We start from the raw sequence: 24,968 nt of genomic DNA on the forward strand, positions 1-24,968 counted from the left end.
GGGTCAAGAGATCGAGACCATCCTGGTCAACATAGTGAAACCCCGTCTCTACCAAAAATACAAAAAATTAGCTGGGCATGGTGGTACATGCCTGTAATCCCAGTGACTCAGGAGGCTGAGGCAGGAGAATTGCCTGAACCCGGGAGGCCGAGGTTGCGGTGAGCCGAGATCACGCCATTGCACTCCAGCCTGGGTAACAAGAGCGAAACTCCGTCTCAAAAAAAAAAAAAAAATTATTATTCAGATGTATCTGGAGATCTCCGTATATATATATATATTCTGTATGGCTTCTTTGATTCTTCACAAGACTCTTCAACCATCTTTGTCCAACATCAAGCCAAATACCTCACTATCCCCTACACTCCCCGAAATGTAACCCTGTCCTGGAATTCAGACACAGTTCTCACTTTCCCTGACTCTGTTCCTCTTCGCTTTTCTTCTGATGGCTTGGCAGGCATGCCTGGGCTCCTGTGTTCACCCATCCTGTATATCTGTTAGCAATGGAGCTTTGTGTCTGCTTACCTCAGGAGAGACTTTGGAAGGCTGTAGGATGCAAAGCTGGAGTGCTAAGAAAGAAAGAAGGTGAGACAGTTCAGTGTGTCTACCGATTAGCTGAGGGCTCCAGTAACAGCTATAGTGCTATCAAACTGTTACGTAAAAATTTGACTCCCTGAGCTTCTTATCTCTTTTCCACAATGGGGCAGCCCTTGATCCATCAAAACATGTCCACACCACCCATTCTTACTCAAGACAGACACCACAGCATCATGCATTCCCAACCTGACCTGGGCTATCAGCTGCTGGAGGCTCTAATGGTAACTCACCTCCATCCAGTAGCGCCAGGAAGGCCAGGATGAGGAACGGCGCAGACTTCCCAACAAACTCATACATTACACTTCCAAAGGGTGCTCCTACTGGAAAGGCAAAGCAGACACAGATTCCAGAGGTGAGGGTGAGTCCCATTGAGTGAGAATTGTCCACATTTACCCCATGAGCATTTGTAGAACGCCAAACAGGGGCTAAGCTACACCTGAGGCTTTGGGAATTCAGAGATGGAGACATGACCCCTGTTCTCAGTGGAGGAAGTGTGTGTGTGTGTGTGTGTGTGTGTGTGTGTGTGTTTGCGTGTGTAGGGAGGGACCCAAATAATTAAGCATGGTGAAAATTTGACAGTTAAATATTGCATACAGTGAAAGCTCAGTAGGTGTTATAGGAAGTCTAGGCAGCCACGAGGGCTTTGCCAAGTGCAGAGTACCTGGAGGGGAAGAAGCTTATGTGAAGAACACAGAGGTGTCAGAAAAAAGTATGTTGCTGAAGAAGAAAAAGAAGAAAGTGAGTGTTACCAGACTATGAGTATTTGAGACGAGAAAAGTAGAGCCTTGCATAGGCAGGAGCCTTCTATATGCAGACGAGTCATCTACTTGGCCTTGCGGCCTATGGAGAAATATCAAGGGAGAAACACCACCTGCTCTGGGCTCAGGAAGATTCTTCAGCAGCATCATGGTGGAAGGAGGGAACATAAAAGAGGGAAGCTGCTGCCAAATTCTAACCTGGAAGTGACAAGGAGCCCGGAGTAACTGTCGAGGATCTAACAAGCTTGTTCCTTTGGGAGCTTATTCATTTGGGACATGATAAAGGAGTCCAAAATGCACCAGTTTTAGATTGGCCATTTCGGTTGATGGATACTAACAAATAATAGGGATTCTGTTTCCTCTGCTCCCCTTGGGGCTTGAGGGTGGGGCATAAGCCAGGAAAGAGATTACAGGTGTTGTCAATGAGCTTGTAAGCTCCTAGAGGGCAGGAACTATGCCTGGGGCTTCCCACCCTACTGTGCTGGCACTGTGTTTGGTGTGTAATACTTGAAAGTATGCAGCTTGTCAGTTAAGTAGTATGAGGGATGAGCCTCAAAGAAAGGGTAATTTTATGGTTTGGAACTTGTTTCTGAGCCCAGAAAAATCTGAGTCTGTATCCTGGCTCCTGCGTGTCCTGGCTGTGTGACTTTGGATGGCTATTTCACCTTTCTCATTTTCATCTCTATAATGGGGACAATCATTCTCCTTTTGTTTGTGGTGGTGAGGAATAAGAGATTATGCTTGTAATGGATTTAGCAAAGCATCTGACAACCGCCAGGCTCTGGCAGTGTGTGCGTGGAAGCGAAGGCAAGACAGCAGCCTCTAACACGAGGATGCTCACTTCCTCCAGCAGGCTGGGCTTCTGGATCTTTCCCCGGCCCTTATGTGTTCCCAGCTTCTTACAGAGAAGGAAATTTCACCTTTTCTCAGTGATATTTCTGAAGGAGTTGAAATAGGATAGGGCCAATGAGGGAAGGAAAATATTCGTCTTCCACACCTCGGGAACATCTGCTTCCTGGAGTTCCATCCTCCTGTGGGTGCCACTTACCCAGCACCCCCAGGGCCAGGCCCCCCAGCGCGATTCCCATGGCCCGTCCTCTCTCATAGTCGTCGGGGTAGACACTGGCCAGCATCCCAAGACCTGCACAAAGAGTGACAGATGCAGCTGACCCCTGGGGGTCCTGTCTGCCTCTCAGAGTCCTTGGTCCCACCCTGTTACCTCTTCAGTGACAATCTTAGCTAGAGTTTCAGTTCCAGGGGTTTTACAAAACTTAACCGATAATATTTTTTAAGTACTTCTCTTCCTAGTCTTCCAAAACCCCACATTGTTCATTGCTGTTTAAGATGCTGTTGAAAGTGCAAGGCCCCTGGGAAGGATAACACAGAAAATCCATTATCTGATTATACCACGTTTCACAGCCTTTTCTCATTTCCTAGCACCTTTCCCCGAATGAGGGGTCACAGAGCAGGTCAGGGAAAGGAAAACCTAGGAAGACAGAGACCGTTCTTTCTAGTGGGGGTGCCCAGGGAAGAGCAAGAAAGCACTGGAGACCTGGAAGAGAGTGTGGGCTGGTGCTGTACAGCAGCTGGACTCTCAGGCCTTCGTAGTCATGGTAAAATGGCATAACATACCAACTTCACAGGATTGCATTAGATACTGTATTCAGCTATACTTTGAAAACTGTGCTGGTATTACCAGTAGTATTAACATGATTATTCCTATAAAGTACTAAGCGGAAGACAGAAAAACGACCCTTGAGTGGCACTAAATAAAAGCCTGGCCTTCATGGTTATACTGTAGGCTTGTTCTGATCTGAGCTACCTGCATCGAAATCTTAGAAGAGGAATTTAGGTAAGGCTCAGTGTTCTATGGACCCTGACAGCAATTCTGCAATTCCTTTGTTTCTTTTCTCTCTCTCTCCATTTTTTTTTTTTTTTTTTTTTTTTTTAAGTAAAGGTCTAGCTCTGTCACCCAGGCTGAGGTGGAGTAGCACAATTATAGCTTACTGCAGCCTCAACTGCCCAGGCTTAAGCCATCCTCCCACTTTAGCCTCCCAAGTGGCTGGGACCACAGGAGCACACCACCATGCCTGGCTAACTTATTTTTATTTTTTATAGAGATCAGGCTCTCACTACTTTGCCCAGGTTGGCTTTAAACTCCTAGAGTCAAGCTGTTCTCCTGCCTTGGCCTCCCAAAGTGCAGGGATTGCAGGTATTAGCCACTGTACCCAGCCCACTGTGCTCACTGGGCTCTCACTATGTTGCCCAGGTTGGCCTCAAACTCCTAGAGTCAAGCTGTTCTCCTGGCTCGGCCTCCCAAAGTGCAGGGATTACAGGTATGACCCACTGTGCCCAGACCAATTCCCTTATTTCTGAATCACAATTTCTACCTATACAGATGAGGTTTTCCTTAATTTCTTCATATAAATATAGGGTCTGCGGTAGTAAGAGATGTTTGTATGTGTGTGTGTGCATGCGTGTGTGCATGTGTGTGCATAATGAAGTTGTCAATGTTACCTGCAACAGATGAAAAAGAAGATCCAATGCCTTGAAGGGTTCGAGCCACAAAGAGTAGAGTATAGGTTCCAGAAAAAGCAAACACTGGATAAAAGAATAGCAAGATAACAGCAATTAGCAAATTGCCTTTGCTTCCCCTGCTGCCAAGGAACATGCTTATGATACTGCAGATATGAGACGTGATGCGTACTTTTTTAATAAAGCATGATGACTGTTCCCTGTTTTTTGAGTTGTCTTTCTAATTTCCCACTCCTCAATCAGAACCGCTTTTTAAATGGCAAGAAAACTGAGAAACCACAAAAGTATAAACCAATTCACCACACAGCAGATGGAAGGCTGAGTCTCTGCATCTCTTGCCAAGAGCCCAACATTCTGTCCACAGAAATCAGGGATGTCCATGAAGCACAGTGTCCTGGGCTGGAAACTGGTTCTTAGACCATACTCCTGGATTCTACATGTGCAACACCCAGGTCTGGTCTTTACCATTGCTGGGTCCCATAGGGTCATCTGGAGTACAGTGACAATAAGTAGGTGCTTTGAAGACTATAGGAATCGGGTAGAAAATACTATCCTGTGATACAATCAGATCCTTCTTTTTATCTTATACTGAACGATCTTTTAATCAGACAGAATCAGCATTTATTAAGTTCATTTATTGAACATGCAGCTATGCTAGACTCTGTAGCAAATGCAAAATAAAAATAACATTTAGTTCACGCCCTTGAAGAGGGTCAGTCTATTGAAGATGAGCACACATGAAACTGAGAACCAACAGAATATGTTATCAAAAACTAAATCAGAGGGTTCTGGTGGTCAGGGTAGTTAAGTCCAGACATGCCTCAACCCCAATCCCAGAACAACATCTCCTAGAGTAAGAATGATCTCCTTGAAGTGTCTGAATCAGAAGAACTTTATTCCCTTTGCCCATTCAACAGATGTCTTCAGCTGTGTTTATAATCCTCTCCCATTATTTCCCGACAGACATGATCACACTGAACTACTCCTTGTCTCACAAAGATGCACAGCCTTGGTCTCCCTTTCCTGGCCACCAGCGTCTTATCTCAGGCTTTGTTATTTCCAGTCTCTTCAGTCTAGTCTTCCAAAGTTCTTTGAGAACAGAGTGACCCACTCATCTTGGTTTACCCAGAACCTCCTTGTTTTTAAAACTGAAAGTCAAAAAAAACCCACAGGAACAGAAAGCCTTACATGCTGGGAAGCCCCTCACTAGAGTGTGGATATGAACTGTGTGTTCCCACCAAATTTCATGTTGAAATTTGATCCCCATGCCAGACACAGTGGCTCATGCCTATAATCCCAGCACTTTGGGAGACTGAGGAGGGCGGATCACCTGAAATCGGGAGTTCAAGACCAGCCTGACCGACATTGAGGAACCGCCTCTCTACTAAAATACAAAATCAGCCAGGTGTGGTGGTTCATGCCTGTAATACCAGCAACTAGGGAGGCTGAGGCAGGAGAATTCCCTTGAACCCGGGAGGTGGGGATTGTGGTAGGCCAAGATTTCGCCACTGGCCATTACACTCCAGCCTGGGCAACAAGAGTGAAACTCCATCTCAAGAAAAAGAAAAGAAAAGAAATTTGATCCCCAGTGTTAGAGGTAGGGTCCAGTGGAAGGTGTTTGTGTTATGGAGGTGAATTCCTCATCAATAGTTCAACATCCTCCCTTAGGGGGTGAATGAGCTCTCACTCTACAGTTCTCTCAAGAGCTGGTGGTTAAAAAAAAAAAAAAGCCAGGCAGTTCCCTCTGCTTTCTCTTGCTGCTTCTCTCATCTCTGCACAACTAGCTCCCCTTTACCTTCCACCATGAGTGAAAGCTTCCTGAGGCCAGCACCAGAAGCAGATGCTGGCACCATGCTTCTTGTAGAGCCTGCAGAACCATGAGCCAACCAACCTCTTCCTAATACAAATGACCAAGCCTCAGGTACTCCTTTATAGAAATGCTAAATGGACTAAGATACCCCTCAATTCCAGGCAAACCAGGAGAACTGGTCATTCTATTTAGGAAACCAAAGCTTTTTTTTTTTCCACTTTGCACCCTTTACATGGGCCACCATTTCACTTTTGATTACATTGGGCATGGCTTCTAGTTGGGGGTTGGAGGGGTTAAGGGTAGTAATGGGCAACAACAATCTCTTTCAAGTATTTTTTAAAACACTGGACAATGCTACAAGGATACGCTAAACATCAAATGTATTTTTTTGTCGTTGTTGTTAGAATTAGGCCAACTCAGTATAGCAACACTGCTATCTTATGGAAATAATAATTGTTTAATATATACAGTGTGGTAGATAAGAAAAGCTTTTAAACCATGAATTCTTAGCAGAGAATCAGTCAAGGGTCTCATGCTAGAAAGTCTGAGATCCACTAGCACATGGCATTCTCTTACTTCTCAGCGTATGCCCCCAGGCAACCATCATAAACTTCTGATACCTGGAATCACGTCGTTTCATTCTTTATGTGACTGTAGTCATCTGCGCATTACACACACACTGCATAAAGTTTTATGGAATAAATGTTAATCCTCATTTGATTAAATAGGGCATCTTATTATTTTTAAATTTGCTAACTAGCATAGGCTGAGCTTCTGGAAGTTCCATGAATGGTGCTAAGTTGAATTTCTTCAAGTCGGCTAAAATTTCACAAATAAGATGCAGTTCTCAGAGAGAATCTCACATCTCAACTTCTTGCATTTTGCAGCCTTCCGACCCAGAATGCAACAAATTCTTGTTAAATATTGGGTTGATAGGAATCAAGTCCTATGCTGGGAAAGAAGAAAAGTTGAAGAGGAGGAAGAGAGAAAGTAGGTAAGCAACAGAAAGGTAGTAAGAAAAACGTGAGGGAGAAAGAGGATCAGCAGGGCCATCAGAAACCAAGGCTGGATCCATAGGCTGCCTTCCCCCTCCTTCACCTCCAAATGCTAACCCCTTTTCATTCCTTCTTCCCTTGCTTCTCAGCGTCAATTTCCAGACTTATTTTTCTCATGTACTGTTTTTGTTCCATCTCCATTTTATTAGAAACATTTAGCTGATCCTGGATAGACTATTTGTCTTTCCCTCTCTTGTTTCTTTAGCAAATTTACTTTTCTCAGCTTAACCTTTAAAGTCCTTACCTGAAAAGCAGTAGGCTTTTTGGAATTTTCCAGATGTTATTGTCTAATTTCCATTTTTTTGTTGTTAGTTGCCCTTTACGGTGGCATATCAAAATAATATCATTTCTTCTCATAGATGGAAAATTTGTATTAAACTTGCTCAAGGGATTACTGATACATACATAACACCCACACCATAGCACCCATATGCAAACAGCTTTCATGATGTCCAGCTGAAGTAAATATCTGTTCTTCTATAGCAGAATAGACCAATTCCAACTAGACTGAATTGTCACTACTGTTTTAGTCCACATACCAAAAATAGCAGAACATTTAAATCAATATTCAAGTCTGCTTAGTCAGATGACTAATTACTTGCTTTTTTTTTTTTTTTTTTCTCAGACAGAGTCGTGCTGTGGCCCAGGCTGGAATACATCGGTGTGATCTCAGCCCACTGTAACCTCCTCCTCCCGGGTTCAAGCAATTCTCCTGCCTCAGGCTCCTGAGTAGCTGGGACTACAGGCATGTGTCACCACGCCCAGTGAATTTTTGTACTTTCAGTAGAGATGGGGTTTCCCCAAGGTGGCCAGGCTGGTCTCAAACTCTGACCTTAAGGGATCCACCTACCTTGGCCTCCCAAAGTGCTGGGATTACTGGCGTGAGCCACCACACCCTGCGGAGATGCCTAATTACTTTCGAGGCTACCCTGCTATCTATACCACATTCACTTGATAAAATCAATGGTAATCAGTGAAGGGAAGAAAAGAGGAAGCAAATTACTTACTAACTGTGGAGAGAAACATGATAACAAAGCCAGCAAACATGGGGATATGATATCCGATCCTAAAAGGGAATTGAAAAAAAAAAAAAGAAACATTTCCAACAGTCACTCTTACACTTGGACGACATTTTTAAATGTAAGTGGGAGCAGAAATGCAGCTATTTGGGTGCATGGTAAAACATGGCTCTGAATGTACTGTGGAGATGAAATAGAACCCGTGAATGAGTACTAGCAAATAAACAAACACGCAAATATGACCATAGATCAGGACCAATATTCTCATTTCCAGAAAGGATAGCCTAGGCAGAGTGCATATCTCTTGAAAACATCAGAATAATCTTAAATACAACTACTGGGAAGCCAGTGCTCTAGATTACAACAGGGCTGACACATTCCCACCCTCCTCCCATTCAAGCCATGCTCTGGATCACTGATAGAACATCACAGTATACTGCTGTTCACTGGTTCTCCTCTCAGTGCTCAATATCACAAAGAAAATCTGAGCCCATGACAGTTCATCAGTAACATGTTATTATTTGAGTAATGAGCTTTCCAAACAGCTAACTCCCCCGGGGAACCAGAGAAGTGAGTATTTCTTCTTTTTCACTTCCAACCCCCTTTTTTTTTTTTTTTTTTTAGACGGAGTTTCGCTCTTGTTACCCAGGCTGGAGTGCAATGGTGCGATCTCGGCTCACCGCAACCTCCGCCTCCTGGGTTCAGGCAATTCTCCTGCCTCAGCCTCCTGAGTAGCTGGGATTACAGGCACGCGCCACCATGCCCAGCTAATTTTTTGTATTTTTAGTAGAGATGGGGTTTCACCATGTTGACCAGGATGGTCTCGATCTCTTGACCTCGTGATCCACCCGCCTCGGCCTCCCAAAGTGCTGACATTACAGGCTTGAGCCACCGCGCCCGGCCCCAACCCCCTTTTTATACTTTTCTAGTCCTCCCACTCCTGAGTACTCTGCGGAGCCCTGCGCCCCGTGAGATACCTGTTGGTGAGAGGGCCCACGAATGGGTTGACCACAAGTTGCATCACAGCCTTTGAAGCAAACAGAACCCCGACCCGGGTATTCTCTTCCTCCAGGAATTCTGTGCCTTGCAAGCAGTTGTTTTTATGAGCTGAGATGGCTTCAGTGACCGGAGGGGGAACGGTGCTGGCAGTGCCATTCACCCATGCTGTGGAATTGGGCACGCTTTCTTCAACAGCCACGGTGTTGTTGTCAAAGAAGGAGAAGATGGTGGAAAAGGCAGGAGAGGTGAGGGAATGCAGGGAACTTCCCGCATGACCGAGGTGCAGAGAAGAGTTGACTTCTTTGAACTCTATGGCATATAGGAAGGTTGGCACAATTGGCACTGAAAGTCAAGGAGGACAGGTAATGGGAGCTAAGGAAAGATGTCATCTTACCACTGAAAGTCAAAGAGATCAGGTGTTGGGGGCTAAGGACAGATGTCATCCTACTACTACGTGGTCCAGGGGCACTATGATGAGGTTCAGCCTTATGCCCAAGGATGGTGTCTAAAGTGGCATGTGCCCTTTAGACAAACCCTACTAAAAGACTGTGCCTGCCCAAGTTATCTTATTAGCTAAAGTAGCTAAATTCTGACCTTACACAGTTAGTCCTCACTGTTCATGGGTGCCACATAGGCTAATTCTCCTACTCACTTAGATTGACATGTAACCACCCAAACCAACACACACTAAGCTACCACGACATTTCACAGACATGTCCAACTCTCACAAAGACATGGCCAGAGGAGGGGGATGGGAGGAGGCAGGGCAGGGTGGTGAGAGGAGCCTCAACTCTGGGACCACTGGATAGGACTTGAATCTCAACTCTGGCACCTCTTAGTGGAGAGGCCTTGGGCAAGTCACTTAACATTTCTGAAATTCTTTTTCTCTTTATGAAAAAAATAAGATTTACCAGGATGTTTAAGAGTTGAGATTATAATCGTGTGTGTGTGTGTGTGTGTGTGTGTGTGTGTGTGTGTGTGTGTTTCCCCTGGGGGCAATGATTCAGTATTCACTAATCCACTGTTTGCAGCAACTTTATAGAGCATAACTGTAATGACAGAACCATGAATAATGAGAAGTGATTGTACTGGATTAACAACTTGTCTCAGATAGATCCTTATTTAAAAACATATATTTGGCCAGGTGTGGTGGCTCACACCTGTAATCCCAGTACTTTGGGAGGCCGAGGCAGGCGGATCACAAGGTTAGGAGTTCAAGACCAGCCTGGCCAATATGATGAAACCTCATCTCTACTAAAAGTACAAAAATTAGCTGGGCATGGTGGCAGGAGCCTATAGTCCCAGCTACTCGGGAGGCTAAGGCAGAAGAATCACTTGAACCTGGGAGGTAGAGGTTGCAGTGAGCCAAGATCACAGCACTGCACTCCAGCCTGGGCAACAGAGAAAGACTCCATCTCAAACAAAACAAAAAACAAACAAAAAACACACATATTTTACCCAAGAGGGGAAACCTCTTAGTACCCATTTATACGCAGGTATAACTTAATGTAATGATTAGAAGAGTATCAACTAAAAAAAGCAGGATTCCAAAGGAAAGAACCACATAGAAGGTAAGGTCTTGATAAGAAATCAGATATCCAAATAAAATATGCTATTTTTACAGAGCAGAGGCCGGAAAGACACTGCCTTGAGAAGATGCTGTCTCAGAGGCACTTGGAGTCATTAGCACCTTGGGAAGACAGTTTGGGGAGCAAGAAAAGCAGTTCTGGCTCCAGACCATCCTCTTCTCCAGTCAGACCCTCTCTGGACCCCCTTCTCTTTACCTGTGGAGTCTTTTAGCTATGTTCGATAAACTTCAGACTCCATTTTCTGCCTGTTTTTTTTTCCAGTCCTCAACAACCTCTGCATGTTTTTGAGCATAAAAAGGAAAATTCTCAGATGCATTCACTGTTGAAATGAAGCAGGATGTACGCTGCCTCCTGGGGCCCAAACAAATTAACCCTCAGCACAAAGACCCCCAAACGTACCCACCACAGTAAGCAGCATGTTGTCCAGGAGCAGAGCGACAAATACCACTACCAGCACCAGCTGCCGAGACTCTCTCCCCTCCTTCAGCAACCCCTGGGAAGCGCCCAGAACAGTCCGGAGCATGATGAGGGCTGGGCTGGGGCAGTCTTCCTCTGCAGGCTCTCAGGGAAGGTCCTGTGACAGCTACAGGTCTCCTGCAGCCTTTATAGAAGAGGGGAAGGAGTCTGCCCAAACGAATGAAACTCACTATTAAAATGAAAAGTGCAAAGGGTTGCAAGTAGTAGGATAATATTTGGAAACATCTCCATGTCTGTATCACTGTTCACGTCTTACACATCTCAGTAACTCTACCTGGTTCCCAGATGCCTTCTAGGTGAGCACTGCTTACTAGCTATTTATGTCCAGGTTCTGGATTTATATCGAGACATTAATTTCCTTGAAATCAACCTGTAATTCATTAAATTCTCTTGAAATTAATGCCTTGATATAAATCCAGACATAAATAGTTGCTCTACAGATGACTTAACCCTGTGTTTTTCAAACATCTGATATTTACTTGCCTATCACCTTGACGGTTTATGTCACATCTGAGGACCACCTGTACTACCATTTACTTCATCGTTTCTTCTAAATACATTCTCTTAAAATATTGGGATACTGCCAGGCATGGTGGCATGTGCTGGAGTCTCATTTACTTGGGAGGCTGAAGTGAGAGGATATCTTGAGCCCAGGAGTTTGAGTCCAGCCTGGACAACATTGCAAGACCCCATCTCTCAAAAAAATTTTAAAGCCAACATAAATATTGATATCATGCTTTAAAAAGTAATTTTATGTGGCATGCAAAAAAAGTATGGTCTATGTTCTAGGTGCTACCCCAAAATATTTCACGTGGCACAGTGTCACCTGGGCTGCCCACTGAGAAACACTGGCCTACACCAACCTTCATCTCACAGATGAGAAACCTGAGCCTCTGGAGGTTAGATTTGTTTGGGGTTTCACAATTAGAGTCAAACCAGAATAAAACCCCAAACTTTTCAATTTGCAGGCTTATCCTCTACCATTTCCCCTTGCTCTGTGGTTCTAGAAGCACTCTCATTCTTTTGTTTGAGCTATAAACCCCTGCTCAGAAAGATGCCTTAGTCTGTGAAAATAAAATACTGATTTTCATGGTTAGTTTTCTATTTGGGATTTTATATCATTAGTCAGCATTAAGTCACAGTACCTTCAAGTAATAAGAGTTTCCAGGAAGAATTTCATTTTCTTTGACATGGTTTCTGTTGTGGTATAAACAATACCAGTCATTTAAATTTTAAAATAGATTACCATCATGAAATCTGTCAAGCCCTAAAAATCATATACTCTTTGACTTAGCAACTGTACTTCAAGGAACCTATCCTAAATAAAAAAAAAAAAAAAAGATCAGAGGTATAGCCAAAGCCAATTGATCAAAATGATCAATTGCTGAATTATTTTTATTAGTGAAAAAAAGTCAAACATGTTAATGGTAGATTATTAAACAGCTCTTAAAAATTTTATTTTCAAATAATTTTAATGATGTAGAAAATACTATTACTATAATGTTAAGTAAAAAAGGGAACTTAAACTGTATTTACAGCTTGACCTCAATTGTCTAAAAATAAATATACGGGCACATTTTTGAGAGAGTAGAAGGATACCCAAATGCCAGTTATTTATAATCAATGACTTTAGCTATCGTCTGTGTATTTCTAAATATTATATAATGAGCTACTTTTATAATTAAAGTAAATAATTTTAAATAATTATCAGTGGAGTTCAATAGTCAGCCTCAGATGTTGGGAGTATCTCAAGCACTGAGCTACTCTGTTTTAAGCCCAGGGCTAGAAGAACCCACTCACTACTACGGATTAAAGTGACCAAAGTCCTAACTGAACCAATTATCAGTTAAGTTTTAACCAGTAAATACATGCAATTACTTAAGATCCTTCACTTCTCTGTATAAATTAGGTATTTCTGAATACAAATTGACTTGGGATATGTATGGATAAGAATAAAAGACAAACGAAGGAAAAGTAAAAGACATAGCGAATGAAGTAAATACTTCAAAGACAGAAAACACACACACACACACACACACACACACACACACAAACACACACCAAAATGCCAGAACAAAAATAAACAAAACCAATAATTTGCCAACAAATCAATAGTAAACTTTACTTAGCAGTCAAAATCCTCTGAGAGAGACACAAATGACAAGGAAAGATTAAATTAGTCCGGAGAGAGAAAAATCTTACCTTAGAGCCCATCTCGGTGTGAGGCACTCAGGGAGGTACTGGCAGCTGTTAGCAAGACAGCAGGGATGCCGTTCTCTGAATGTGGATGTGCTGATGGATTTATTGCCTCCTGTTATCTGAAGATGCTGTGTACATGTGCGTGTGTGTGCCCTTTGTCCACAAAGATTTAATTGCAACCTCCAACAGGTTTTATTCAGACCCTTAGCTCCCTGCGTCAAAGGCAGGAAGGCAGAGCTGGAGAGGATAAAGAGAGGGGAGATACTATCCTAAGCAAAGAGGCACTAGACTGCACTGTTTTGCATCTGTGCTTATCTATCATCAAACTCTTTAACTCTTACCTGGGTCTGAACACACAAACTGGAAGCCAAGATGAAACCAGAGTGCATTTCCTGTTCCTTGCTACTTAGTCAAAGAGGCTCCATGTACCCCAATTAGCTTCCTGGAAAGAAACAATGCATGTTGTTCTCAAGCCATAAAAATCCAAGATCTATGGCCTCTGTAAAGGCTTAGACGGTGCAGTGTGTCTTCACATCTCAGCACTGGCTCAATGCCTGATACATGGTGGCAGCCAATAAATACTTCTTGTATGGACGGCTGGATAGTTGGCTACAGAAGAGAGTGCAGCTCATTGTAGGATCTTGAGAGGCTCTATTGATCCCTATTATTCTGACATTAAATCATTGGTGGCTCAAAGAACATAAACAATTTATGAAACAGCAAATACAATTCATGAGCAAGAGCAGCGCAGAGGTTTCCTATTTGTGGAACTGGTGGGCCCTCCTAATTGTGGGAATTAACTAGGGGACTTTTGATTTAATGCTAAAAAAGGAAAGAGTTTTTTATTTTTAACTTTTTTTTTCTTTTTGAAACACAGTCTCGCTCTGTCACCGAGGCTGAAGTGCAGTGGTATGATATTGACTCACTGCAATCTCTGTCACCTGGATTCAAGCAACCCTCCCATCTCAGCCTCCTGAGTAGCTGGGATTACAGGTGCATGCTACCATGCTCAGCTAATTTTTTTGTATTTTTAGTGGAGACAGGGTTTCACCATGTTGGCCAGGCTGGTCTCAAACTCCTGACCTTAAGTGATCCTCCCGCCTCAGCCCACCAAAGCGCTGTGATTACAGGCATGAGCCACAGCTCCTGGCCTAGATGGAAAGAGTTTTAAAATGTAAACCTAGAGAGAGAAATAGGGAGAGGAAACAAAGACATCAGCAGAGTGTTTTAGTTTCTATAGGTTGCTGCTGTAACAAATTACTACAAACTGGTGGCTTAAAACAACACGTATTTACTATCTTGCAGTTCTGGAGGTCCGAAGTGAAAAATACCTCATACTGGGTTAAAATGAAGGCATTGGCAGGGCTGCATTCCTTCTGGAGATTCTGGGGGAGGGTTGTTTCCTTGCCTTTTCCAGCTTCCAGAGACCTCCTGCATTTCTTGGCTCCTGGCCACTTCTACCTTCAAAGCTAGTAGCAATGCATGTTCAACTCTCCCTCTGACTCTGAGCCTTCTGCCTCCCTCTTTCACTTATAAGGATTCATGGGATGACACTGGGCCCACCCAGATATTCCAAGATCATCTCCGCATCTCAAGATCCTTAATCATATCTGCAAAATCCCTTTTACCATGTAAAGTAACATACTCACAGGTTTTATGATTAGGAGGTGGACATCTCTGGAGTGCCATTGCCCCATTCCCTACAGGGAGCATGGCACACAGCCCCCCTTTACACACAGGCCCTGTGGCCTGAGCCTCTGTGGAAAGAGGGGGTTAGGGCCAAAAAAGGAACGAGCTATGTTAATAAAGATATTGGCAAGACTCTGAGCATAAGGCAGCATCCCTTTTGAAGCCCAGGTGACAATTCCGCCACTGTGCATGCCCTCTACCCTAAGTACTAGAACTCTGAGGAGCGACAGCCACCAGTAGAATACAGCTGTGCCACATAGAGGGCGCTAGAGGCAGAGGGCTTGGGTAGAAAGGCCTCACAGGGAAGAAACGCTGTTCCAAGACACCACCTAACTGGGGATGCCCCCCAAAAATTGGGAAATCATGATTTGGGGAAACTAAGAACCTGGGAAAACAGGTATAGACCAAGAATCATCATATGCTGGGCAATAATAATAACAGCAACAGTAACAGTGGCTATCATTTATGGATTACTTACTATTTGGGCATGTTTCTAATACATACCCATATCAAATAGATATATTTTTTCAGTTCATATATTATATTCATAATACATAGTAGTTCAAATATATATGTACATATATATACATATATATGTATATTTTATTTTTTTCAGTTTACTGTAACCATGCTGGTATTCACAGGCTGGCCAAGTCTGGGGTTTCCTCACAAATGCCCATCACTATTAATAATCAAAGTGTTGTCCATTAAAAATGAATGAGCTCTCATATTCCTCCCTTTAATCACATAATGTAAAAAAGAAAAAAATGAAGCTGTGAGTAGAGTGGAATGGAAATTCACACACACCGTTAGTGTAGTTAGGCAAATACCATTCTTTTAGAAAGCAATGTGGCTTTCTATCTTTTGCCTTTTAAGTTATAAAATGTATGTTGCTTTTGACCCAGTAATTTGACTTACTAGGAATTTATCTAAAATGGTATGCTAAAATATGGGGGCAGGGAGGAAAATCATAGGTACAAAATTTTTATCATAGGATTTAGAGAAAAACTAGAAACATCTCATATGTCCAACTGTAGAAATTATTTAAGTCCATGAGCACAAAAGACTGTCATGTTGCCATTAAAACAGATTTTTTAAAAAGGTTATTATGAAGACTATGTATCAAGCTGCAAAAAATTATATATATAAATAAATATATAATCTATATTTATAGGTTACATATATAATAACATATACACACACAGTTATGGCAGAGGTTAAAAAGTAGAATATAAAACTCTATGTAAATTGGGGCCAGGTGCAGTGGCTCACATCTGTAATCCCAGCGCTTTGGGAGGCCAAGGCAGGTGGATCCCTTTAGGTCAGGAGTTCAAGACCAGCCTGGCCAACATGGCAAAACCTTGTCTCTACTAAAAATAAAAAAAATTAGCCAGGTGTGGTGCCATATACCTGTTGTCCTAACTACTTGGGGGACTGAAGCACAAGAATCACTTGAACCTGGAAGGCAGAGGTTATAGTAAGCTGCGATTGTGCCACTGCACTCTAGCCTGGGTGATAGAGTCAGACTCTGTCTTAAAAAGCAAACAAAGGAAAAAAAGCGCTTTATGTAAATTCACAGTAGCATTATGCACAATAGCTAAAAGGTGAAAGCAACCCAGATGTCCCCCAACAGATAAATGAAATGTGGTATACAATGTAATATTAGCCTTAAAAGAAAGGAAGTTCTGACCTGTGCTACAACATGGATGAATTTTGAGGACATTATGCTAAGTGAAATAAGCCAATCACCAAAGAACAAATACTATATAATTCCATTTATATGAGGTAACTACAAGAGTCAATTTCATAGAAATAGAAAATATGATGGTGGTTTTCAGGGTCTGAGAGAAGAGGAAAATGGGAAATGATTGTTTAATGGGTACAGATTTTCAGTTTTGCAAGATGAAAAGCTTCTGGAGATTGGTCAGTTGCACAATAAAGTGGGTATACTTAACACTACTGAATAATACACTTAAAAATGATTAAAATGGTAAATTTTATGTCATGTGTATTTTGCTGCAATTAAAAATATAAAAACAATACTTTATGTACATTGTGATCACGTAAGTGGTTAGGCCCAATGGCAAAATTACGGAAGATTTTTAATTTCTTATTTAAATAATAGTGAACAAAATTTAAAAATGAAACATTGCCAGTAAAAAGTAAGAGCTCAATCTATATGTAGGTATACTGGTGGACTCTAAGCCCTTGCAAAGAAATAATAATTTCTAGCCAGAGCATCCTGTTGAGACCTTTCTGAGACTGAAATTGAAGTTTGAGAGTCTTTGATAGTAGTTCTGTTATCTTTCCAGTTAAAGTCGTTGGCATACAACATCCTCAGACAGACGGCTTTTTCTCCAGGCCAAATAATATCTATAACCCAATTACACGTACCCTGGGCTGTGGCTGACATGGCCTGCCAGTGGAGATGGTCCTGTGACTCAGAGCTGGAGGGTGATTTTGTTTCTCATTGCTTCCTGTTTCCCTTGCTGTTCAAATATTTAACAATCAGTTCCGACTTTTTACATTCACCATATGCCATCATCGCAGCCTTGAACTGGTGACTAACTTTGGTTCAGAAGTCACAGGTTTCTGAAAAGAAAGCCAAGGAGGAGTCAGGGATGAAACTTTATGGCCATGATCTACAGGGCACTGTGGACCCTGTAGGAGGGGATATGTCTCCATAAAGATCGGGAATTGCTGTGACTGTAAAGCAAGGGAAGTGCTGGTTTCAGGTCCAAGGAAACAGGAGGCTCTAAAAAAGCAAAATCAACATCAGCTGGAATCCCACTGAACAGTTCTATTGTAGGAACACTGGTAGCAAACACAGCAATCAGTAAGTGGACTACAGATAGGGAAATTCAAGCCCTACCCCCAACCCACCACCAAAACTGGCATCCCTTCACAACATCAAAAATATTTGGAAAAGAAAATACAATACAGGCTGGGTATGGTGGCAGGCGACTGCAATCCCAGCACTTTGGGAGGCCAAAGCAGGAGGATTTCTTGAGCCCAGGAGATCGAGGATGCAGTGAGCCATGATCGCATCACTGCACAAGACCCATGTCTGAGAACAACAAAACAACAACAGAAATCCAACTAACCAACAAACAAAAAGACAAAAACCAATACAACCATAAAAAATAACACAAATAAAAAACCAATAAAGTACCATTACTACCTCCATAGCATTTACCTTGTATCAGGGATTATGAGTAATCTAGAGATGCCTTAAAGTCTACAGGAGGATGTGCAAATACCACACTATTTTATATCAGAAATTTGAGCATTTACGGATTTTAGCTCCTATAGAAGGTCCTGGAACCAATCCCCCATAGATACTGAGAGATGACTGTATACCATTTCAAAAACCCTCTCTAACTATCCACTGTCAGCCTGTCAGAGTGGATCATCTCTGACTAGTTTGGCTCAAGCCTTCTCTGCATGGGGAATGCAGCCACAGTTACATCTGCTGGCCAGAACTTCTACCTCCTTCCCTTCATTTCACCTTGGAGCTATGCAGGAGATGGTCAAGAAGCAGACTGGCAGCTGGGGGCGGTGGCATCCCAGCACTTTGGGAGTCCGTGGTAGGTGGATCACTTGAGGTTGGGAGTTTGAGATCAACCTGGCCAACATGGAGAAATCCCACCTCTATTAAAAATACAAAAGTAGCCAGGCATGGCAGCTACTTGGGAGGCTGAGGCAGGAGAATCACTTGAACCTGGGAGGCCGAGGTTGCGGTAAGCTGAGATCGTGCTATTGCACTCCAGCTGGGGCAATAACAGTGAAACTCCATCTCAAAACAAAAACAAAAACAAAAAAAGCAGCTGACTGGCCAGATCCAGAAGCAGAGATATCATGCTCTGTGACATGTGGGAGATGTTGCCCTGGATTATGGCCATCTGTCTCTAGAGCCTAAACTACTTAATGGCAGGGGTTTTATCCTACCCATCTTGGTATTCCACCTAGCACCAGGCATCTGGCCCAGCCGCGGTGATCAGTAACTGCTGATTGTTGTTGTTGGTAATGATGAGGAGTCATGCTTGCCTCTCTGAGCATCACATAAGACTGGCGAGGTAATGGAAGCTTTGAAGGAGACATGCATCTCCTAGAGCCTTGGTGCTTCAGAATGGGAATGAGGAAATTCCACCTTTCACTTGGAACGCAGGCCAAACCCACCCATCCTTGATTGTGTGAGCAGAATTCCACAGGCAGAGCTGAGTAGCTAAAACCCACCACAGATTCTTGAGATCTTAGCCTTGATCTCAATAGCTCCTTGTTAACTTTAATTTATATGCAAGATATAGAAAATCCACCACCCCAAAAATTATGATGGGTGAGCAGAGAGTCCGTGGAAATATCCATAATTTCAATGGAGCAGGAAATTAATGTCTGCTCCATTGAAATTATGGATGTTTATGTTAATGTCTCTTAGAGACAAACGCCATGTTTTCTGCAAATACCTGTTAGAAATACTAGGACACAGAAAAGGAGCATCTGAATGATTAGTTTCAGTTCTGGGTCTGCCATTCACTTAGCTGTGAGACTTTGGACAAACTACCTGATTGCTCAGTACTTCCATTTGCTGACTTAGAGTGTTCTTGCAAAGATCCAAAAAATAAATGAATAATAAGCACTTAAAAGAGTGCCTGGCACACAGTAGGCACATAATATCTACCTTGTGCACTCACTTATCACAAAAATAGTAAAACACTGACTCTGCTCTCACTGAACTCCTCTTTTTGTTGAGAGAATTTCCAAACACTAAGTTCCCTAAAATAAATTCCTCTTCTAAATGCAGCATTCATTGTGAACTGCTTCAGGATGCTTACTTCATACTAACCGTGAGAATGCATAAGCCTTGCTCAAGACATACTTCCACCCAATATTGCTGCTCAACTCCAAATCCTTCCCAACTTATGTCTAACTGAAAAGCCCATCTCTCCTCCCCAGGCACACCCCCGCCACCCCCCATGAGAGCCACCTGACCTAAGCCAACCCTCTTTGACCTTTCTCTTATCAGGTAGACAACTCGGCATCCTCTTCCATACTGTTTTGGATGGAAAGTCATGTGTGTTAATCTTATCTCTACAATTCAGCCTTTCGCTGCTCTGAAATAGTGTATTATAAAGCCACATTGCCTTTGCTTTAAAGATGTGACCTACTGAGAGCCAGCTTGGCCGTAGAGACCCCCAACCAGGCTGCGCTGAAGGAACTGAGAGGCAAACGCCCAGATAGAAGAGCAAAGTGGGTCTATGGCGGGGGCGGGGTGGGGGAGGCCAGAAGCCTTCTGAGCTGAGGGCCTCAGGGGCCGACAGCATTTCAGGCTGAAGGGCCCTGAGCAGACACTGACCCACACATTTATTCTCTCTGAACAGGTGATTGTTATTAACAAACAGATGTTTGGTATTTTCTCATAACACAAAATATGCCAAGTAGGCAGCTGGTGCCCGCTTACCACTAACAAACTAAAAAGTATTCTTCATGAGGAAGCCACAGGGGCAGGAGCAGATATCTAAAAGAATTGTTTTAACTGGTGGATGATGTTTATACATTGTCCCGCCACTTTGGAATGCCCTAACTAGTTTTCTACTTAAAGGCTGGGGGACGGCTAGGTTTTTCTTGCCATCCTTCTTCCTAGCAAACATTATATTCTACCATACACTCACCATTTCGCAATATTCATAAACTTAACATTTCTCAACAACTTAACATTTCTCAACAGCGACCCAAGCCCAGAGGCACAGAGTTAGTTAGGAGTAAACCTGAGGCTGCTCCTCCAATCTCAGTCCAATGTACTTACCACTGAGAGCAGAAATATGTCCTACAGTCCTTCCGAGCGTCTGCAGTTTTCAGCATGACGTAGAATTCATTAGCAGTGCTCACTCGGTATGTACTTGTTGATAGAAAACGTCATTCAAGTGCTTTGACTTCTCTGATGAACACATCATAAATAAGCCAAGAATTAAGGCCTTTCCTGGCTCAGATTCAGACTTTGAGACAGTGCTGCTACATTGCCATGACAACTGGTGGAAATGATCCAAATTTGAATATGTCCCTAGAATTTTTCCAGATGCTGTCTGATGTTATCAGTCCAGGTGGTCCCCAGGACATCTTTGACGCAGAAAAGAGGCTTCAGGCAGATCCCAGGTCAGAACCCGGGCCTTAGATTTTTATTTCAGAAGATCAGACACCCACAGCTGTCTTAGAATTAATTCAATCTCCAAAGCTTCCCTTAGATGGGGTTAGAATAGACCCTCTATAATTACTCTGCATCAGAAAGGATCTCCCAGACTTACCCAAATTTGTACACAAGCAATGGAGCCAGGACTAGGTGGCTTCAGAGGCAAGGGAGTTAAAAAGGAATGGACTATGGTCTAGAAAGCTTAGACTGCTGGTATCTCACTTCTAGAACTTAGGAAAATCACTTTACTTCCCTAAGATTCAGTTTCCTCATCTGTAAAGGAAGGAGTTTAGCTGAGTCCTAAGATCTACTCTAGATTTTACAATCATACTGGTCTCAGAGGTAAAACAATGAGTGCTCATCTAATGTTGACTCTATATAATCTGCTACTAACTCTTTTGACCTGATTTCTATCAGGCCTCTGTAATACAGAAGTTTTAACTTACCTGATTGCATCCTTATTTTACCACTAGCCATAAAACCTGTTCCCTGTTAAAATGAAAATTATACCCTTTTAAACAGAAGTGCCTTACTATTTCTCATTGTACTTTTGATTCAAAAGCATAAGGAATGTTCAAGCCAAAAATGTGATAAATTAAAAAAGAAAGCAAAACATCTCATAACTCAGAGTAATCATTGTTAATATCAGTATACATTCCTTTATAATACCTTTCAAGTATATGGGAACACAAATAGTTAAATTATATTGTGTATGCCACTTCATATAGAATGCTCTAATCAGTACTGTACTGTGAAAATTTTCCCGTGCTTGACTATTTTTTGTTCATCTTAATGTCTGAATAATTTTCCATCAAGTCAAAGTATCTGATTCTTTTTTGTTGGAACACTTGGGATATGAAAAGGCTGTCGTGATCTGGCAACAAAAGAGGGTCTGTGACAAAGGACATTTGGAGTTTGAAGGACACATGTCCCCATTTCAGATAGCCAGGCAACAGGAAAGCAGCCCTCAGTAAGAGACCTTCCATTCATCAGCCTTTTCTTGGTTTTTATACTTAAACATTTGCATCACTCTCTTAAGCAGCCATTGTTCTGATCATAGGGGACCCTCTGCTCTTTCTTCTCTATTGTACAGCACATCTGTGACCCCAGTGACAATGAAAGTAATATGGGATATGGAAGAGAACCAGAGATCTCAGTTTTGGGAGATTAATGTACAGTTTTCAGCCTATAAACCTCACTCTGCATCTGATGGTCAGAATTTAAAAATAGCCAACAAAGCCAGGTGCGGTGGCTCACTTCTCTATACTCAGCACCCTGGGAGGTCAAGGCAGGTGGATGATCTGAGATCAGCATTCGGAGACTAGCCCAGCCAACAGCGAGAAACCCTGCCTCTACTAAAAATACAAAAGTCAGCTGAGTGCAGTGGTGGGCACCTGTAATCTCAGCTACTCAGGAGGCTGGGGTGTGAGAATCACTTGAACTCAGTGGGCAGAGGTTGCAGTGAGCCGAGATCAAACCACTGTGCTCCAGCCTGGGTGACAGTGCAAGACTCTGACTCAAAAAAAAAAAAAAAAAAAAAAAAAAGCAACACAACAAAGACAACAAAATATATAAATAAATTAGCTTCCTCCCCCATCTTATGCTGAAAATTTTGTATTGATGATTTTATATTGGCATATGCCTTGTTTCATAAAAACACATAGGACTATTTATTTAATCTGTTGTGGTTTGTCTTCATAACATTTTCCTTGATTAGAATTTTCCAGCAAATAAAGAGAAATACACATTATATGGGAAAAATTCAGTCACTGGCATGAGATTTTCTTACCCCTCTCTTCTCTATTTTTCTTCCCTAATGATCACTTGTGATAAAAGAATAAGAGTTTGGATTTCTACCTAAGGTGTTGATTTCTGGAAGCTCCTTTTAAATTGTTAAGAAGCAGGCATAACATGAAATCTTACTAGATTCAAAGACAGAAGGAATTGAGGACTGGCCCAGGGTTACACTGTGTATAAGGAGACAGTCAGCACTGAAACCAGGCTGGTGATTCTGAGTCTCATGTTTTGACCACATTCCTTACTCCTGGGGAATTCCTGAGATTTCTGCATTCCTTGAACGTAAAACAAGAGTATGATTTCAGAAAATAACAGGAAGACAATAACCAGTGTACAGTATCAGTAGGATGACACTTCCTTAGGAAAAAAAAAACCCACAAAACCCTCCCTAAGGAAGAATAATATTGGTGGACAACTGTTCATTCTTAAGAGCAACATATTTTCATTTATCTAATAGATATTTATTAAGCTCTCTGTGCAAGTTACCTTGCTAGGTGCTTCAGATAGAAGACAAGAAAATGATATGATATAGTCCCTGCTTAAGACAAACTAGGCAACTAGTCCAGGAAACCTGCCTTTTCGCTCTTAGAAAAGAGCCTGACACATATTAATACATAAATATTCTATTAATCAGTAAATGGAAGCATGTAATAATGTTACAACAATGTTAAGACATGTCTAGCCCTTGCTACTGGCCAAATACTTTGCATTCTTTATCTCTTTTAATATGACAATTTTATGAAGATACTATTATTCTCATTTTATAAATGAGAAAAAGGAGACCTAGAGAGAATGAATTTTATTCAAAGTCATAGAACTAGTCAACTCAGGACTTAAAGTAAGTCTGTCTGACTTCAGAGTCCATACCCCATGCACCTGATAAAAGGAACACTTAAGCTGAATTAAATTTAAAGGAGTTTAATTTAGCAATGAATGATTTGCAAATCAGGCAACTCCCAGAAACACAGCAGATTCAGAAAGACTCCAGGGATGCCTCATGGTCAGAACAAATTTATAGATAAAAAAGGGAAGTGACCTACAGAAATCAGAAGTGAGGTACAGATAGAGCTGGATTGGTTACAGCTCAGTGTTTGCTTTATTTGAACACAGTTTGAAGGCTCAGCAGTGTATGAGTGACTGAAGTACCACTGCTGGGATTGGCCAAGACTCAGCCACTGTTACAGGCGCAAACTGTTAAGTCAGGTTTTCAATTTTGTCTACTTATTAAGTTAGGTTGCAGTTCATCCACAAAGACTCAAATATAGAAGTACAAAATCCTTCTCAGGCCATATCTAGTTTGTTTTAGCACCTCTCACCCTTAATATTATGCAAGTGACCCCACCCCCAGGTGATACTCTCTGTGTGAGTATATGTGACTCGTGAATATTTAATACACATGTTGGAGGAAAAAAATATTTTTCTCTCCAAATTGCAGCACCAATTATTGACATCACTGCACAATCTGCTTTTTACCAATGTACAAACATATTTTACATTCTTGCAACTGGTCTATATCTGTGCTCAGCTTTCACTCAATATAATTTTGTATAAATAGTTCTATATACTTAAATTCCATCAGCTATATATCATATTCATGTCAGTATCTGTTAAATATACAATACTGGTGCAGTTCACTATTATGGGATATTTAGGTTACTATTTTGTTTTCACTATGGTGAATAGCATTGCCATCACAAGCTATAAACATTTATTCCTTTGGTTCATAATCCCATCATTGAGATTATGGGATCAATTTATTGGAGCAAACTGTATGAAAAAGTTTATGATCCCTAAGCTATACCAGGTTGCTTTCCAGAAGGACTGGCCAGTTTCCAAAGCCACCAGAAATGTGCTGATGCAACACTCAGCCCCGAATCCTGCTAATACTTAAAAAAATTCACTTGGTTAGTTCTCTCAATTTAACAGATACAGTAGAAACTCATGGTTATTTTAGTTTGAATTTCTTCATTACTAGAGAAACTAAAAATTTTCTGTGTTTTCCTAAATGTATTTTTCTATGTACATAACACTTGATTTATTCTTTGTCTTTCTTACATATTAAGGAGATATTTTTTTAAACCCAAGGAGAAGTGTTTATTAATGTTGCTAAATAATTCTGAGAAACTCTCAATTTCAATTGACTAACATTTTTGGTTTACCTGCCCTTTGTACAAGTACCATCATAAGATACCAAGAAATTATGCAATTGTTAAAAATGTAGTTGTCTGAGAAGTTAGAGATGGTGTCACTTTATACCAACTAT

At 41.9% G+C, this 24,968-nt stretch overlaps 1 protein-coding gene across 2 annotated transcripts in view; it reads right to left on the minus strand.

Annotated features, from left to right (window-relative positions):
* The window catches only part of SLC18A1 (solute carrier family 18 member A1), a 47,342-nt gene that overhangs the window by 19,365 nt on the left and 3,009 nt on the right, over positions 1-24,968 (minus strand). Inside the window, exons 1-11 of one of the 2 annotated variants that reach the window (XM_032288390.1) lie at positions 21,355-21,474; positions 20,528-20,659; positions 13,377-13,477; positions 13,039-13,272; positions 10,759-10,983; positions 8,749-9,112; positions 7,760-7,818; positions 3,870-3,953; positions 2,401-2,493; positions 825-914; positions 523-566 (exon numbers count right to left, since the gene is read on the minus strand). In XM_032288390.1, the coding sequence (XP_032144281.1) occupies positions 523-566; positions 825-914; positions 2,401-2,493; positions 3,870-3,953; positions 7,760-7,818; positions 8,749-9,112; positions 10,759-10,882 (858 nt within the window). In that variant the 5' untranslated portion in view covers positions 10,883-10,983; positions 13,039-13,272; positions 13,377-13,477; positions 20,528-20,659; positions 21,355-21,474. Of the gene's footprint in view, positions 1-522; positions 567-824; positions 915-2,400; positions 2,494-3,869; positions 3,954-7,759; positions 7,819-8,748; positions 9,113-10,758; positions 10,984-13,038; positions 13,273-13,376; positions 13,478-20,527; positions 20,660-21,354; positions 21,475-24,968 lie in introns of those variants that run through there. The other variant, XM_032288391.1, reaches the window with a different exon arrangement.

Source organism: Sapajus apella, unplaced genomic scaffold, assembly GCF_009761245.1.
Source record: "Sapajus apella isolate SASKATOON/1434 unplaced genomic scaffold, GSC_monkey_1.0 scaffold21, whole genome shotgun sequence".
In the NCBI taxonomy this organism is placed as follows: Eukaryota; Metazoa; Chordata; class Mammalia; order Primates; family Cebidae; genus Sapajus; species Sapajus apella.